This window comes from Morus notabilis, unplaced genomic scaffold, assembly GCF_000414095.1.
Source record: "Morus notabilis unplaced genomic scaffold, ASM41409v2 Scaffold662, whole genome shotgun sequence".
Classification (NCBI taxonomy): domain Eukaryota; kingdom Viridiplantae; phylum Streptophyta; class Magnoliopsida; order Rosales; family Moraceae; genus Morus; species Morus notabilis.
In genome coordinates this window covers 203,369-219,645 of record NW_010364997.1, presented here as the reverse complement: position 1 = coordinate 219,645, position 16,277 = coordinate 203,369, and the positions used below count along the sequence as shown (strand labels likewise).

Genomic DNA, 16,277 nt, shown 5'->3' with positions numbered 1-16,277 from the left:
TTCTCTGAAGTTAGGAGAGAAGAGATGAGGCGGAAGGTGATGATTGGGAAACCCGAACCAGAGGAAGAAAAATCAGCACTCCTGTCCCGAGAAGTTGAGGCTGATGGAGACAAGAAGAATGGCAAAACAAGGCCTTGGTGTGATCACTGTAAGCGGCCATGGCACACTCGAGAGACGTGTTGGAAAATTCATGGAAAGCCGAACAAATGGAAGAAGAAACCACCGGTAGATGAGCGTGGTTTCCATGCCAATACAGCCGAATCAGGGCTTGAAACTACCTCTAGAACGCAACCATTCACAAAGGAACAGTTAGAGCAAATATGTAAACTTCTTCAATCCCAAAGTGTCCCTAATTCTAATCCTTCTTATTCTCTGGTTCAGAAAGGTAGTCTTCTAGTCATGTCTTGTTTTAGTGTCAATTCAAATAATTTGTGGATAATTGACTCTGGTGCAACAGATCATATGACCGGTTTCTCTAAAATGTTCTCATCCTATAGTCCGTGTGCAGGAAATCAAAAAGTAAAAATCGCAGATGGTTCTTTCTCTACCGTAGCCGGGAAAGGATCAATTGTGATTTCTCCCTGTTTTACACTCCACAATGTTCTTCATGTTCCCAAGTTATATTGTGACCTATTATCAGTCAGTAAACTAACAATGGATCAAAACTGTCTTGCTAATTTTTCTTCATCTGGATGTAAATTTCAGGATTTGACTACGGGGAAGATGATTGGCAATGCTAGGCAAGTTGGAGGTCTCTATTTCTTCGAAGATGGATATGACTTGAACAGGCAATCCCAGAAGACTTGTCTCAATTCTATTTCAGTTCTTAGAGAGAATGAAATTCTGTTATGGCATTTTAGATTAGGACATCCAAGTTTCTATTATATGAGACATTTGTTTCCTAAACTTTTTATGAATAAAAATCCATCTTTTTTTCAGTGTGAAATTTGTGAAATTTGTGAAATTGCCAAACGTCGCCGAGTATTCTTTCCAGCACAACCTTATAAGGCCACAGAACCACTCACTATGATTCATAGTGATGTGAGGGGGCCTTCAAGAATTAAAACGAAAACTGGAAAAAGGTGGTTCATAACCTTCATTGATGATCATACTCGGGTTACATGGGTATTTCTTCTTAATGAAAAATCCGATGCTGAAAATGTGTTCAAATCTTTTTACAAAATGATTCATACCCAATTTTTAAGATTTTCAAAAGTGACAATGGTAAAGAGTATTTCAACCAGATCTTAGGAGGTTTTTTTGTTGAGAAAGGTATTGTCCACCAAAGTTCATGCAATAATACTCCCCAACAAAATGGGGTAGCACAGAGGAAAAATAAATATCTTTTAGAGGTTGCACGGTCTTTAATGTTTTCCACAAAGGTTCCTAGAGAGGAAAAATAAATATCTTTTAGAGGTTGCACGGTCTTTAATGTTTTCCACAAAGGTTCCTAAATACTTATGGGGTGAGGCTATTCTTACTGCTACATACTTGATCAATCGGATGCCTTCAAAAGTTTTAAAGTTTGAAACTGATAAGCCCTTACTCAGGCAAGTGTATGTTAGGAGGAATAAAAGAGTTTAGGAAGGGACAGCTGTCTTAAGTGGCTGTGGTAGTTTGGTGTTAGTAGTTTAGTGGAAATATTAGTTAGTAGTTTAGTGGAAATATTAGTTTAGCTTACGGGGGAAGTTTGGGAGTGAGGCGAGGGAATTGTATAAAAGGGGAAAGAGGAGGGAAAAGCGGAGATCGGGGATTAAACAGAAAGTGAACAAGTCTTGAAACAATTCCAAGCAAAGGGAGGAAGCAGACCCTCGAAGTTCTGCCGATCTGTGTATAATCATTGTTTCAATAATATCCTTCGTTGATTCTTTCTCATTCTTTCGAATTGTGCAATTAGTTTCTTTAGTTCTTGACCGGATAAACCAGAGCTTATCAATTTGGTATCAGAGCCCTGTTCTGGGCGATAATGGCTGCCAGGAAAACAGAGGAGAGGTTTGAGGCGGTGGAGAGGGAGATTCACCAAGTAAAAACGTCGGTGGAAAAGGAAATTGGCGAGGTAAGGGCAGAAATAAGTCAAAGTAGAGTTGAGGCTAACCAGAATATGGCTGTGATGAGCCAAAACGTTTCAGACCTGCGTCGATTGCTGGAGGAACAGATGCGTCTGTTGTCGGCGGCAGCGACGGCGAATCTGCCGGCGGAGGGATCTCGATCGGGAATCGTGAGAGTCCGGGAAGACGAGAATGGAGTAAATCCGGGACTAATTCGTGAAGCCGTGGAACGCGTGGACGAGGACGGCCGCCACCTGGAGGAATTGGCCGAAATTAGGGCTTTTGGGGAAAAGGAAAAGGGAAAACGACGGGAAATGGATGGCAGGGAAAATCACGCAGGAGAGGAGAACGTACGAGCTAGGGCACGAGTTGCGAACGGAAATCGCCCCGATTTTCGTCGCGATGGCCGGGATTTTGGTCGCGATGGCCGGAATGGCCGACCTAGGGCGGATGAGGTGGCCGACAGGGAGCGAAACATCCGCGAATGGCAGCGCGGCGAAGTCCGAGCGGGAGGATCGTCTGATGATCTTCGGGATGGACGTGGTGGACGGTACGGAGAAGGGGAAGGAGGAGTTCGTACCTTGAATGGGGGTCCCAGGTTGAGAGGAGAGGGACGGGTCGAGGGGGAGCGAGTCGGTGGTCACACCGGAAGAGAGAGAAGAAGATATTGGGAAGAAAACGAGACTGAGGAATCCATGGAATTTTTTGGAAAATACGGGGAGCCGTGGGGAGGTGAGGATTTCTCACCAGTGAGACGGAAACAGCTGGATTACCCACTGTTCAGTGGCCTGGATCCAGATGGTTGGTTATTTAGAATGAATCAGTTTTTTTCACTTAACAAGTTCACAGAGAGGGAGAAATTAACGACAGCTGGAATTGCACTTGAGGGAGACGCGTTATCATGGTTTCAGTGGCAGAATCAGCGTCGGCCTTCCATTACTTGGACTGATTTCAGAGTGGCTCTCCTGCAGCGGTTTCGTTCTTCACAAGAAGGAAATCTATGTGAACGATTCCTAGCACTCAGGCAAATGGGGACAATGGCTGAATATCGCCGGAACTTCGAGGTTTCCGCTGCTCCTTTACAGGAAATTCCGGAGGAAATCCTGGAAGGCATTTTTGTGAATGGTTTAAAGTCGGATATTCGGGCTGAACTGCGACTACTCCGGCCAGAAGGGCTTTCTGAAATCATGGACGTTGCACAGCGAATCGAACAGAAAAACCTGTTGCTGCGAAGAGAGAATGGGGGAACACGGAGTTGGCGTCCACAAGCAGCGGGATTCACAGCCAATCCGCCAACAGGAACTACAGTGAACCAGTTCCCAGGCAGTGGCAATAGTGCTGAGAGACCAAAAAAAGAGTTTCCATTCCGGAAACTTTCTAATTCGGAGTGGCAGGAGAAGAGGAATAGGGGACTTTGTTTTCGATGTGATGAGAAGTTCACGGTGGGACATCGCTGTAAGAAGAGGGAGTTGCGGATTATGTTGGTTAGCGATGAGGACGAGATAGAAAATGAGGATAGTGAGTCGGATGAGGCAAAGGAGGAGTCCGGGTTGTTGCTGCGAACCGAGGTGATCGAGTTGTCCTTGAACTCCGTGGTGGGGTTGACTACACCAAAAACCATGAAGATAAAGGGGAGGGTCGGCCAATGTGAGGTAATTATTCTGATCGATTCCGGAGCTACTCACAATTTTATCTCTCTTGCCTTAGTTTCGAAATTAAAACTGCCCATAACTCCTACAACTAGTTTTGGCGTTCAAACGGGAACGGGGGAGTCGGTACAGGGGCAGGGATTGTGTAAGGAGGTGGTGTTGTCCATGCAGGATTTAACCATAATTGAGAATTTTTTGCCACTGGAGTTGGGCGGGATAGATGTAATTCTAGGTATGCAATGGTTGGAGACTTTAGGGAGTATGAATGTGAATTGAAAATCTCAAACTATGAGATTCAAAGTGCTCTGGGAGAATGTGATGTTGAAAGGAGATGCGAGCCTCATGAGATCATTGATCTCCCTCAAGGCCATGATGCGCACCATTCGCCATGAGGGGCAGGGCATTTATGTGGAAATGAGACAATTGGGGGTAGAGCAAGGTCACGAAAGGGAAGAGGAGGGCAGCGGTCAGCTACAAGAACTGTTGCGGAAGCATGAGGCAGCCCTCAACATGCCCTCCGGATTACCCCCTCATAGAGTGAGGGACCACCGGATAATCTTAGAGGATGGCAGCGGACCGATTAGTGTCCAACCATACCGTTATCCCAATTTTCAAAAAAATGAAATAGAGAGATTAGTGAAGGAGATGTTGGCGGCTGGAATTATTCAGCCAAGTGTGAGTCCCTATTCCAGCCCGGTTTTGCTCGTCAAAAAGAAGGATGGAAGTTGGAGATTTTGTATCGATTATAGAGCGCTAAACAAGGCCACGATTCCGGATAAATTTCCAATTCCGGTGATAGAGGAGTTGTTGGATGAATTGTGTGGTGCCACCATTTTCACCAAGTTAGATTTGAAGTCGGGTTATCACCAAATCTGTATGAGTGACGAGGATGTACCTAAAACGGCTTTTCGGACTCCGGAGGGACACTATGAATTCCTAGTCATGCCGTTCGGGCTGACAAATGCACTAGCGACTTTTCAGTCCTTGATGAACGAGGTACTTAAGCCGTTCTTACGCCGATTTGTTTTGGTCTTCTTTGATGATATTTTGATTTACAGTCGCTCGTGGGAGGACCATATGGAGCACTTGGACAGGGTTATGTCAGTTTTGAGGGCCAACCATTTGTACGTCAACAGAAAAAAATGCCTTTTTGCTCAGGAACAATTGGAGTATTTGGGTCATGTGGTTTCCCGGACTGGAGTAGCCGCAGATTCCAGTAAGATACAGGCCATGTTGGATTGGCCGGCCCCACGGACCATTAAGGAGTTGCGGGGGTTCTTGGGTCTCACGGGTTACTACCGAAGGTTTGTGGCTGGGTATGGGCGAATTGCATGGCCGTTGACGCAGCAACTTAAGAGGGATGCTTTTGCTTGGAATTCGGAGGCGGAGGAGGCGTTTCAGTGCTTAAAAAAGGCTATGACTGAGATTCCGGTTTTGGCTTTGCCAGATTTCTCACAACCTTTTGTGGTGCAATCGGACGCCTCAGGGTTTGGGATAGGAGCGGTCTTGATGCAACAGCAGCGGCCCATCGCTTATTTTAGCCAAGTTCTCTCGGCGCGTGCTCGCGCCAAATCGGTCTATGAGCGGGAGTTAATGGCCATTGTGCTAGCCATTCAGAAATGGCGTCCTTATTTGTTGGGAAGGCGTTTTTTGGTGCGAACCGATCAAAAAAGTTTGAAGTTCTTGTTGGAACAGCGCTTGGTGAGTGTGGAGCATCAGCGGTGGCTGTGCAAATTGCTTGGCTATGATTTCGAGATACAGTACAAACCAGGGCCAGAAAACAGGGTGGCCGACGCCCTTTCAAGACAACAGGCGGGGTTGGTTTTGATGGTCATGACTACTCCAATGGTGCTCGATATTGAGGAGTTGCAGCGGCAGGTTAAGGCGGATCCGGAGCTCAACAAGACCTTAGAGGGGCTGTTGGATGGAACCCATTCGTCGACGGGATTTACTCTTCAACGCGGGCATCTACTTTACAATGGAAGGTTGGTCGTTCCTCCGAAATCTCCACTAATTCCGATCTTGTTGCGGGAGTTTCATAGTAGTAAAATCGGCGGCCATTCAGGGGTCTTAAAGACGTACAAACGGCTGGCTTTGGAATTTTTCTGGAGAAGAATGCGCAAGGATGTTGAGTCTTTTGTGGCTGCTTGTGCTGTTTGTCAGCAACATAAGACATCCACTTTGTGTCCGGCAGGATTGTTGCAGCCTTTGCCTATACCAAACCGGGTTTGGGATGATATCTCCATGGACTTTATCGAGGGGTTACCAAGGTCGGCGGGTTATAATTCCATTTTGGTTGTCGTTGATCGCCTCAGTAAGTACGGCCATTTCATTGGCTTAAAAACACCCGTTTTCTGCCACTACAGTGGCCACTGTTTTTGTCTGTGACATTGTGCGCTTGCATGGGTTTCCACAGAGCATCATCTCCGATCGGGACAAGGTTTTTATGAGCCATTTTTGGAAGGAACTTTTCAGGCTGTAGGGCACTACCTTGTGTCGCAGTATAGCGTATCATCCGCAAACGGATGGCCAGACGGAGGTCGTAAACCGATGCTTGGAGGCTTATTTACGTTGCTTTGTTTCTGGCCAACCACGACAGTGGTTTACACATCTTTCGTGGGCAGAGTATTGGTACAATACAAGTTTCCACGTGTCGACTGCCATGACACCATTCAAGGCTCTCTATGGGCGAGATCCACCACAATTGGTGCCTTATGAGATTGGTTCTACGGCCACTTCGGAGTTGGAGAGGCAGCTATGCGATCGTGATGCACTATTGACGGAACTGAAGGACCATTTGGGACGCGCCCAACAGTCTATGCGAGACCATGCAAATCGGAAGCGTCGTTTCGTGGAGTTTGAGGTAGGGGACATGGTTTACTTGAAGCTTCAGCCGTATCGCCACCGAGCATTGGCGAGAGTGAGGAATGAAAAGCTTGGCCCTCGCTATTATGGGCCGTTTCAGGTCTTGGCTCGAGTTGGACCAGTGGCATACCGGTTGCTCTTGCCTTCTCACGCTCAGATTCATTCCGTCTTTCATGTGTCCCGCTTGAAGAAGGCACTTGGGCCGGTGGATGTACCCCAGACTTTGCCTCCAATGTTATCAGACGATTTGACGTTGCAGGTGGAACCCGCTCAAGTCTTGGATACTCGTTTTTCGCCTACCACGGGGTCCTTGGAGGTTTTAATCCAGTGGCGCCACCTTCCGGACTTTGAATCTTCGTGGGAGCCGTTTGAGGTGATTCAGCGCCAGTTTCCAGCTTTCCACCTTGAGGACAAGGTGACGTTTTTAAGGGGGGGTGTAATTGATAAGCCCTTACTCAGGCAAGTGTATGTTAGGAGAAATAAAAGAGTTTAGGAAGGGACAGCTGTCTTAAGTGGCTGTGGTAGTTTGGTGTTAGTAGTTTAGTGGAAATATTAGTTAGTAGTTTAGTGGAAATATTAGTTTAGCTTACGGGGGAAGTTTGGGAGTGAGAAGAGGGAATTGTATAAAAGGGGAAAGAGGAGGGAAAAGCGGGGATCGGGGATTAAACAGAAAGTGAACAAGTCTTGGAACAATTCCAAGCAAAGGGAGGAAGCAGACCCTCGAAGTTCTGCCGATCTGTGTATAATCATTGTTTCAATAATATCCTTCGTTGATTCTTTCTCATTCTTTCGAATTGTGCAATTAGTTTCTTTAGTTCTTGACCGGATAAACTAGAGCTTATCAGAAACCCCTTTGAATTACTTTAAGACGTGCTTTCCTTCCTCTCGGCTATCCTATGATCTCCCACTTAGAGTGTTTGGGTGCACAGCATTCGTGTCCATGTCCATGATAATAATAGGGGAAAACTTGATCCTAGAGCAAAAAAATGTGCCTTTGTTGGTTACCCTTCAACTCAGAAAGGATACAAGTGTTTTGATCCCATATCCCAAAAATTTTTCATTTCTAAGGATGTAACCTTCTTTGAAGATAAACCATTTTTCAACATGCCTCATCTTCATGGGGGACATCTAGGGAAGATTCAAATTCCACCTTTGGTTGGTTATTAGATTATTTTTTATCTACCGCTAATGCTCGAATCTGAGAATGGTAAGGATACACTTCATGATTCTATCTCAAAAACGTGTGATGTCTCAAATAATGGAAACATGAATTGTTTTTCTGTGCCTTCAGAAAATCAGACTTAGGAAGGGATTGAGATGTGTGCGAGGCAAGGTGGTAACCGTTATAAAGGGATGGTCTATTCAAGGAAGTATCCAGAACGACAGAAAAAGACCAACAACTTGTAGCATAATCAAGAAACTAACCCAAGGGCAAATCCTGAGATTGAAGCTCAGTCAGGTAATTCTCAGTCTGAGTCAAGTCCTTTTGAGTTTGAGTCTTCTGAACCAGCTATCATATCAGAGTCTGATGAAAATCTAGATTTGCCTATTGCTATTAGGAAGGGAACTATAACGTGTACCAAATACCCGTTGTATAATTATCTGTCCTATCAGAGTCTATCTCCATCATTTCGTGCTTTTACTTCCAAAGTGTCTTGTGTTGTTCCTAAGAATATACAGGAGGCTCTAGGTGTTCCTGAATGGAGGGAGGCGGTCCTTGAGGAGATGAGAGCTCTTGAGAAAAATAGGACATGGGAGAAAGTAGACCTTCCAGAAGGAAAGACACTAGTTGGATGTAAGTGGGTGTTTACTGTGAAGTACAATTCTGATGGGTCACTTGAAAGATACAAGGCATGATTGGTCGCCAAGGGGTTTACACAGACTTATGGCATCGACTATTCTGAAACTTTTTCACCAGTTGCCAAACTAAATACTGTGAGAGTGTTGCTTTCAATTGCAGTTAACTTGGACTGGTCTCTACATCAACTAGATATCAAGAATGCTTTCCTAAATGGAGATCTAGAAGAGGAAGTCTACATGGAAGCTCCCCCGGGTTTTGTTGAGAGCTTTGGGAAGAAATGTTGCAGGTTGAGGAAGTCACTATATGGACTCAAACAGTCCCCAAAGGCATGGTTCGATAGATTTACGAGGTTTGTAAAAACTCAAGGGTTCTTACAGGGGCAAGCTAATCATACCGTGTTCGTGAAAGTCTCTGCTAAAGGTAGAATTGCAGTTTTAATTGTCTATGTAGATGACATTATTCTCACTGGTGATGACCTCGAGGAAATCTGTAAACTAAAGAAGAGCCTTGCCACCGAATTTGAGACGAAGGATCTAGGACCTCTTAGATACTTCCTTGGACTGTAAATTGCTAGGTCTAAGAAAGGTATAGTAGTTTCCCAATGGAAGTATATCCTAGACCTATTGGAAGAAACATGAATGAGTGGGTGTAAACCATCAGATACTCCTATGGAGTTTAACTCAAAGCTTGGAGAAGTTAAAGAAGGAGTTCCTGTAGACACCGGTCGACACCAACGTTTGGTAGGGAAGTTAATCTATCTGTCTCATACTCGACCAAATATTTCTTTTGCAATCAGTATGGTGATTCAATTCATGCATTCTCCCTATGAAGAACACTTGGAAGCAGCCTATAGAATTCTAAGATACTTGAAGGGGACTCCAGGAAAAGGATTACTGTTTAAGAAAAGCAATCAACGAAAGATTGAAGTCTACACTGATGCAGACTGGGCAGGATCTGTGACGGACAGGAGATCTACCTCAGGTTATTGTACTTTTCTATGGGGAAACTTAGTGACATGGAGGAGTAAGAAGCAAAGTGTTGTGGCTAGGAGTAGTGCTGAAGCCGAATATAGGGGGATGGCCCTAGGAATTTGTGAGATTCTTTGGCTGAAGAGAATCCTAGAAGAACTGAACCAACCGGTGGAGCTACCAATGAAGCTATTTTGTGATAATAAGGCAGCAATTAGTATTGCGAATAATCCAATACAGCATGATCGAACGAAGTACGTGGAGATTGATAGACACTTTATTAAGGAGAAACTGGAAAATGAAGTTATCTGCATACCTTTCCTGCCTACAACTCAGCAAATTGCCGATGTCTTCACCAAAAGTCTACTTAGACAAAATTTTGAGTTCTTTGTAAGCAAGTTGGGCATGATAAACATCTATGCACCAACTTGAGGGGGGTGTCGGTAAATTAGGAATGTATAGCTGTCCTAATTCTGTCCAAATATAGAGGAATGATGAGGATTGATAGCTAAAGTCAAGGGATTAGAATATTAGGCAGTTTCCGTTTATTTTGACTTGTTTACTTATTTGTTTTACTTTCCTTATTTTGCTATTCTCTAGCTCATCTATATAAGGAGGCCGGTTTATGTAAGAATTAGAAGAGAAATAAGAGTGCTCAATTCTGTCCTAAAATACCTTCAATATCTAAACACCAACAGTAATGGACAAGAAAAAACAACAAAGTAGCAAAACTAAAAGTCTCAGTCCTAACGTCACAAGTTCTAATCGTCATTAACACAACAAGCCCTTCATACTTGAAGGAATTTCAAATATAAATTTCCCTAAGGAATTTCAAATATAAATTCCCCTACAACACTCAACTATAACAAAAGTCGTCCAAAGAACAAATAATTCTGCCACAAGAAACCAATTAAAACAGGCAACTTGAGCAATTTCTGCCTTTCTTTCTTTCTTTCTTTCTTTCTTTCTTTCTTTCTTTCTTTCTTTCTTTTTTTCATTTTCAATGTGGGTAGATAGAAAATGCCAAATAAAATTCCACCATTTCCAAACAGAAACCCCAAATCAAAGTACATAGGAACATGACTAGATTGAAGACTTCCAAACCGTAATCCATAAACCATACTAGACAACAATCATCAAAAAACATAAGGAAACCCACTTATCATATGAAAAGTATCAAAAAGTTTGAAAATTTGTAAGAACCTGGGAAATGTGGTTTCCAATTACGAAGGAGGGAATAGAGAAGAGTCCTCATCATGTGGAGACGATTAAAGTAAATCTGACTATACTGCTGACCCCTGTAAGTCTCTTTCTCAATCTCAAACTTCTCATCCTACCAAATCATAAGAAAAAGAATAGAAAACACTTTTAAAGAAAAGCTCAAATATTCAAAAGATTGAAACTGAAATAAACACAAAATCACCGAATTTGTCAACTTTGGTATGTAATTGACGCATGAACTAGTGAAAACCGTGGGAAAAGCGTTGCGAACTTGGATTTAGCTCGTAAATTTTCCAGGGTTTTCTAATTCCCGATGTTTCTCGACAACCAAACGGAAAGAACAAAACACGAAACAAGCTTTTCTTTTTCCTCAATTTTGTAGGAAAATAAACAGCGAAAAGCAAGTACTGACCAAGGAGTTATAGGCAGATTGCTTCCTCTGGAGAGCTTTCTCGGAATCGATTTCCATGGCTTCCATGGCGGGAAAACAAGCACTGACTCGCAACAATTTCACACTTCTGATCTCAGAATACTCGAAGGCATTTATAGTTGTATGGATTTAAATTTAAATTTATAATTTATTTTTGCCAAAGAAACTTGATGTGGATGTAGCTCAAACGGTAGAGCGCTCGCTTTGCATATCATTTTTTTGATTGGGTTAATTTCAATAATAACACTCTTTTAATAAATGATTATTAATTTTATTATCATTTTTATATACTTTCATAATTATTATTATTATGTGTATGAGGTAAAATAACTTCTGTGTCATGTAAGTTAAAATAATCATTTAAAAGCACATCAAACAAATCTTAATTCTCTCCCGTTCATTTTTTCTCTCACTATACCCCATTTCGGCTCTCTCTCTCTCTCTCTCAAGTTTGGCCTCTCTCTACTCGGTCTCTCTCTTCCCTACGCCCTCATTCCCTCATCGCCAATACTCCGGTTGTGCACCAGATCAAGGTTGGTACACAATTTTTTTTATTTTTCTTTTATTTTTTCTTTTTAAATTTATTTTTCGGGAGACTTAGTACATAGAACTCGAAAAAATGACTGGGTTGAACTTAATGTGATAGGAATTGATACTATCCTTCGTCAATTTGAGATTTTGGATGGTTTATAATTGATATGTAAACTGATTGTAATGACTACCACGTCAAAGACATAGTTGACCTTGGGAGTCAGAGTATTATGACTCATAGTGTAATATGTCCGGTCATAATATTATGACCAGTCAGTCATAATAGTATGAGTCATTGTCTATGAGTGAAAATGGCCGGTCATAGTCTGGTCATAGTATTATGACCGGCCATAAGGCAGTCATAGTGATATGACCGTCCAGTCATAATATAATGACTGAAATTAGGGCCGGCAATTTCGGACACGACATGATGAAATGATATGAAAACGACACGAGATAAATGGGTTTAGACCGCACAATTATTAATTAGGTCGTTAACGGGCTGGCATGAATAACACGAAAATAAATGGGCTGAATTCGTGCCAGCCCATTTAACACGCTTAACCCGTTTAGTTATACATGCCGTTATCGGGCCGATACGGTCCGGCCCGGCCCGACCTGTTTATTAAGCCCATATATATGTTTATATATATATATATATGTAAATTTTCTAGAAAGAAACTCTTTTCTATTATTTTCGGAATAGTAAAAAATAAGAATAAATAGGCAAAGGAAAAAACCTTATCTTCCTAAAAGAAACTATCCTAATTAAAGATAAACTCTAAAGATAAACTCTAAAGATAAACTCTAACCTAAGAAACCTTATCTCTAATGATAAACCATTTATCTTCTATTTTATTTAAATTCAAATACAAATATTTTATCTAACCGACAATATATATATATATATATATATATATTAGACAAAACTATACTTTTAACTTAGTCTCTTAAAACTAATTTTAGTTTTTAGAGCGTAGTTGGGCATTCAACCTCAAGGCTCAAAGAAGACATTTTTCTATATTTATTTTATGTTTTATGCACTTAAACATTCAAATGTTTGGTTATGTTTTTAAACTTATTTAAATGTACTTGGCTATGTTTTCAAACTTCTTTAGATGTTTGGTAATTGATATGTTTTGAAACATATATACTTGATAATCTAGTAGTATCATATATATATGTGTGTGTTTGATATTTGGATATTTTAATGTGTGTTGGCTATTATGCATGCTTTTATATTAAGTAGTCAATTAATATAGTTTTGAATACAATATAAAATTCCACTATTTTTGCTAGTTGGGTCATAAACGGGTCATAAACATGTTTTTTTCGTGTCAGCCCGTCACGGCACATTTAGTAATTATGTTCGCGTGTCGTGTCATGTTAACCGTGTTATTAGCGTTTCGTGTTCGTGTTTGGGTTTTTGACACGTTTATTAATCGTGTCGTGTTCGTGTTCACTATAATCGTGTCGTGCCGTAATCGTGCCAGCCCGAACACGACACGCAAACACGAATTGTCAACCCTAACTGAAATTACCCATAGTGTTATGACTGGCACACAATGACTGCCTTATGACCGATGACGACTAGGAGTAATTGCATGTTGATTAACAGTTATTGTTTTTGAAATTATTTAGGAATGGCTGCTGGATTGAATGTCTTCATCAAGTACAATGGACATTGGGACCATGCTTCGAGATACGTCGGTTATGAAATGAAGGGGATATTGGTCCCCACCAACACAACTTATATTGGTCTTATAGATATGGTGAGAAATGTGCTTGGGATTTAACCACAAGGAAAAAGTTTATCCTTAAATTATGTTGTTGAAGATGGGGAAGCTCCTGTGAAGATATCGTCTGACTATGATGTCACATTCTACCTGCAATTGAAGAAGATGGATGTTCACTCGCTCAATAAATTTCCAATATGTGTCGATATAGTGGACGAGTCAGTGGCCGAAGCGTTGCCACCTGAGATAGGAGAAAGCAACCACATTCTGGTGAAACGAACATCCGTTTCATGTCATAGTGATGAAGCCGAGCAAAATATTGGTGTCGGCAATATCAGCGCGGATTTTGAAAAGGTATATGAAATGGACGATGAAGATGAATTTCCCATTCCTCCAGTACCATTATCGATGGAATATGATAGAATGGATTGTGACCACCAACATCACAAAGAACCTGATTCTTTTGATCTAGAAGGTAGTGACAGAAATAAGGGAATAAGCAATGGAGGAAGTGGTGGAGCCCAATCTGTTGTCGATGGATCCAAAGTCCTATATGATCCTGTACAATTTTCATATGATTTTTTTGGCGGAGAAGTCATTGATGATTGTACACCAAGATCTATGCGTGTGAAGAACATTTATAACAGTAAAAGGTTGTTACAGTACCATCTTCATCATGATGCCATGAACAAACACTATCAATTTAAGGTGAAGAGGTCGAGCACTATTTTGTTGCATGTGGTATGTGTTGACGATAAATGTCAATGGCAGGTTCGCGCTACTAGAATGAAGGATAGTAAGGTGTATGTTGTCAAACGGTATGATGAAATACACACTTGTTCTATTGAAATTGTTCAAGGTCACCATCACCAAGACAGTAGTTGGATGATCGGGGAGTGTGTGAAAACAAATTTTGTGTATCTGACAAGCACTTCATATTGACCTCGTGAGGTTATGAGGGACATGTAGGGTGAATTTGGAGTGTCATTCAATTATCTAAGAGCTTGGAAGGGAAAGGAAGCAGCCATACACAGCCTTCGTGGTTACGATGCAGAATCATACCAAGGTAACTAAATTTTTGAAATATACACTGTAATTTGACTATGCTTATGAGTTTAACATGCAACATGTTTAATTGGCAGTCTTACCTTCATGGGTGAAATGGTGATGAAGAAAAATCCTGGATTAGACATTTACATTGAGACAGATGCAGATGATCGATTAAAATACTTCATGTGCTTGGCTACATCGAAGCAGGGTTGGCATCATTGTCGTCCAATAATTGTTGTTGATGCTTCAGCCTTAAAGGCTAGGTTTGGTGGAACATTGCTTGCAGCATGTGGCCATGACGTAAACGGCTCAATATTTCCAATTGCGTTTTGTATCGGTGACTCAGAGAATAATGATTCATAGGAATGGTTCTTCACTAAGTTATGAGAATCAATAGGCATGCGAGATGAGCTTGCTATTGTGGCTGATAGGCATACGAGTATTGAATATGCAGTCAAGAAGGTGTACCCAGAAGCTGATTTTCGGATATGCGTTCAACACTTGGCTAGAAATTTGAAAGTAAAGTTCAAAAGGTTTAACGGCACTATGAAGACATATTTTAATGGTGCTTTGAGGACATATCTTAGAAGTGAGTTTTTCTGTCAGATGGGATTCATCGAAAAGGGTAACCCTACCATACATCGTTACCTTATGGATGCAGATCATGTAAAATAGTCTTGTACGTTTTTCAATGGATGACGGTATGCAATAATGACAACCAACATTGCTGAGTCATTCAATAATGTGGATCGGAAAGCCAGGTTAATGCTTGTAGGTTAGTTGGTTGAATAATTAAAAGAGTTCTTACAGAGATGGTTCGTTGAGAGACACGAAGCCACCCTTAAATATTATTCCACCCTATCTCCGATAGCAGATAAACGTGTTCGGGAGGCATTTTCTATGGGTCTACCATTAACGGTGAGCTAGTAACGATAATACTGACTATTTGTAGTGAGTTATGTATTGACTTGTCAAGTAAACATATACCCATATTTTCATCTCAGGTAAGAGCAGTGGATCAATTTGAGTACTCTGTCACCAACTCATTTGCTAAGACCTGGATTGTGTCCATGAGAGGACATGTACCTGCAGGCAATTTCAGGTGGACCAACTGCCATGTCCCTATGTTATGGCTGTGTGTAACTGATGACAAATGAGTTCGGAAAATTATTGCTCCAAGTACTACACAAAAGAGGAACTTTTTGCAACCTATCAAGGAGTTTTTAATCCAATTGGAAGCTCGAAAGGATGGGAGGTTGATGAAAAAATCAGGAATCGAGTTGTGAACCCTCTCAAAATAAAGCGTCAGCCCGGAAGACTTCCTGTTAACATGATTTTATCCCAAGGTGAAGAACCTAATACAATCAAGTGCGATAGATGTCATTCTTATGGACACAGCCGTAAAACCTGTACGAATCCAGTGCCACTCCACCCCAAGGTCATCAGTGAGCTCAAAAAGTTTCTAGTGACTCTTTTATGTGTGTTTCGTTTAATTAAACTTCCATGTTGTATAATAAGACATTAATTTGATTTATTCATACATTGCAAAGAATCATGTGAGGCTATACAAAGAATCATGTGCAGTTATATCTACAACCATCGAGTGCTATACATAGTTACAAAGAATCATGTCAAGCTATGCATTGCAAAAAATCAAAAAATCAAGGCAAAGCCTCACTTTCATAGCCTTCTTTTAAAAAATGAAGTTAGCATTGTCTTCTCAAAAAATCAAGCATTATTTTCATAGGCTAAGCATCCCATGCATCGTCTTGTTCAATATCACTTTCACAATGCTCTTTTTCTTTCCATAATGCATGGTACCATAGGTGACATGTCAAAGACTCATGGTAGAATGACAGGCGTTCCTGTGTAGCCCAATTCTCTAAGGCTTTGCCTTCCACCAAGCAATGTGCATAGATAATGGTGAACATGCCACAATCCCCACCACAAAAAAACAGGCATAGATTAATATAAACTT

At 41.5% G+C, this 16,277-nt stretch overlaps 1 protein-coding gene across 2 annotated transcripts in view; it reads right to left on the bottom strand.

Moving 5' to 3' along the window:
• LOC21391287 (DNA polymerase delta small subunit) overlaps positions 1-11,106 on the bottom strand; it is a 20,618-nt gene extending 9,512 nt beyond the window's left edge. The window contains exons 1-2 of one of the 2 annotated variants that reach the window (XM_024171583.1): positions 10,965-11,106; positions 10,535-10,664 (exon numbers count right to left, since the gene is read on the bottom strand). In XM_024171583.1, the coding sequence (XP_024027351.1) occupies positions 10,535-10,664; positions 10,965-11,030 (196 nt within the window). In that variant the 5' untranslated portion in view covers positions 11,031-11,106. The remainder of the gene's footprint in view (positions 1-10,534; positions 10,665-10,964) is intronic. The other variant, XM_024171585.1, reaches the window with a different exon arrangement.
• Positions 11,107-16,277: the final 5,171 nt, after the last annotated feature.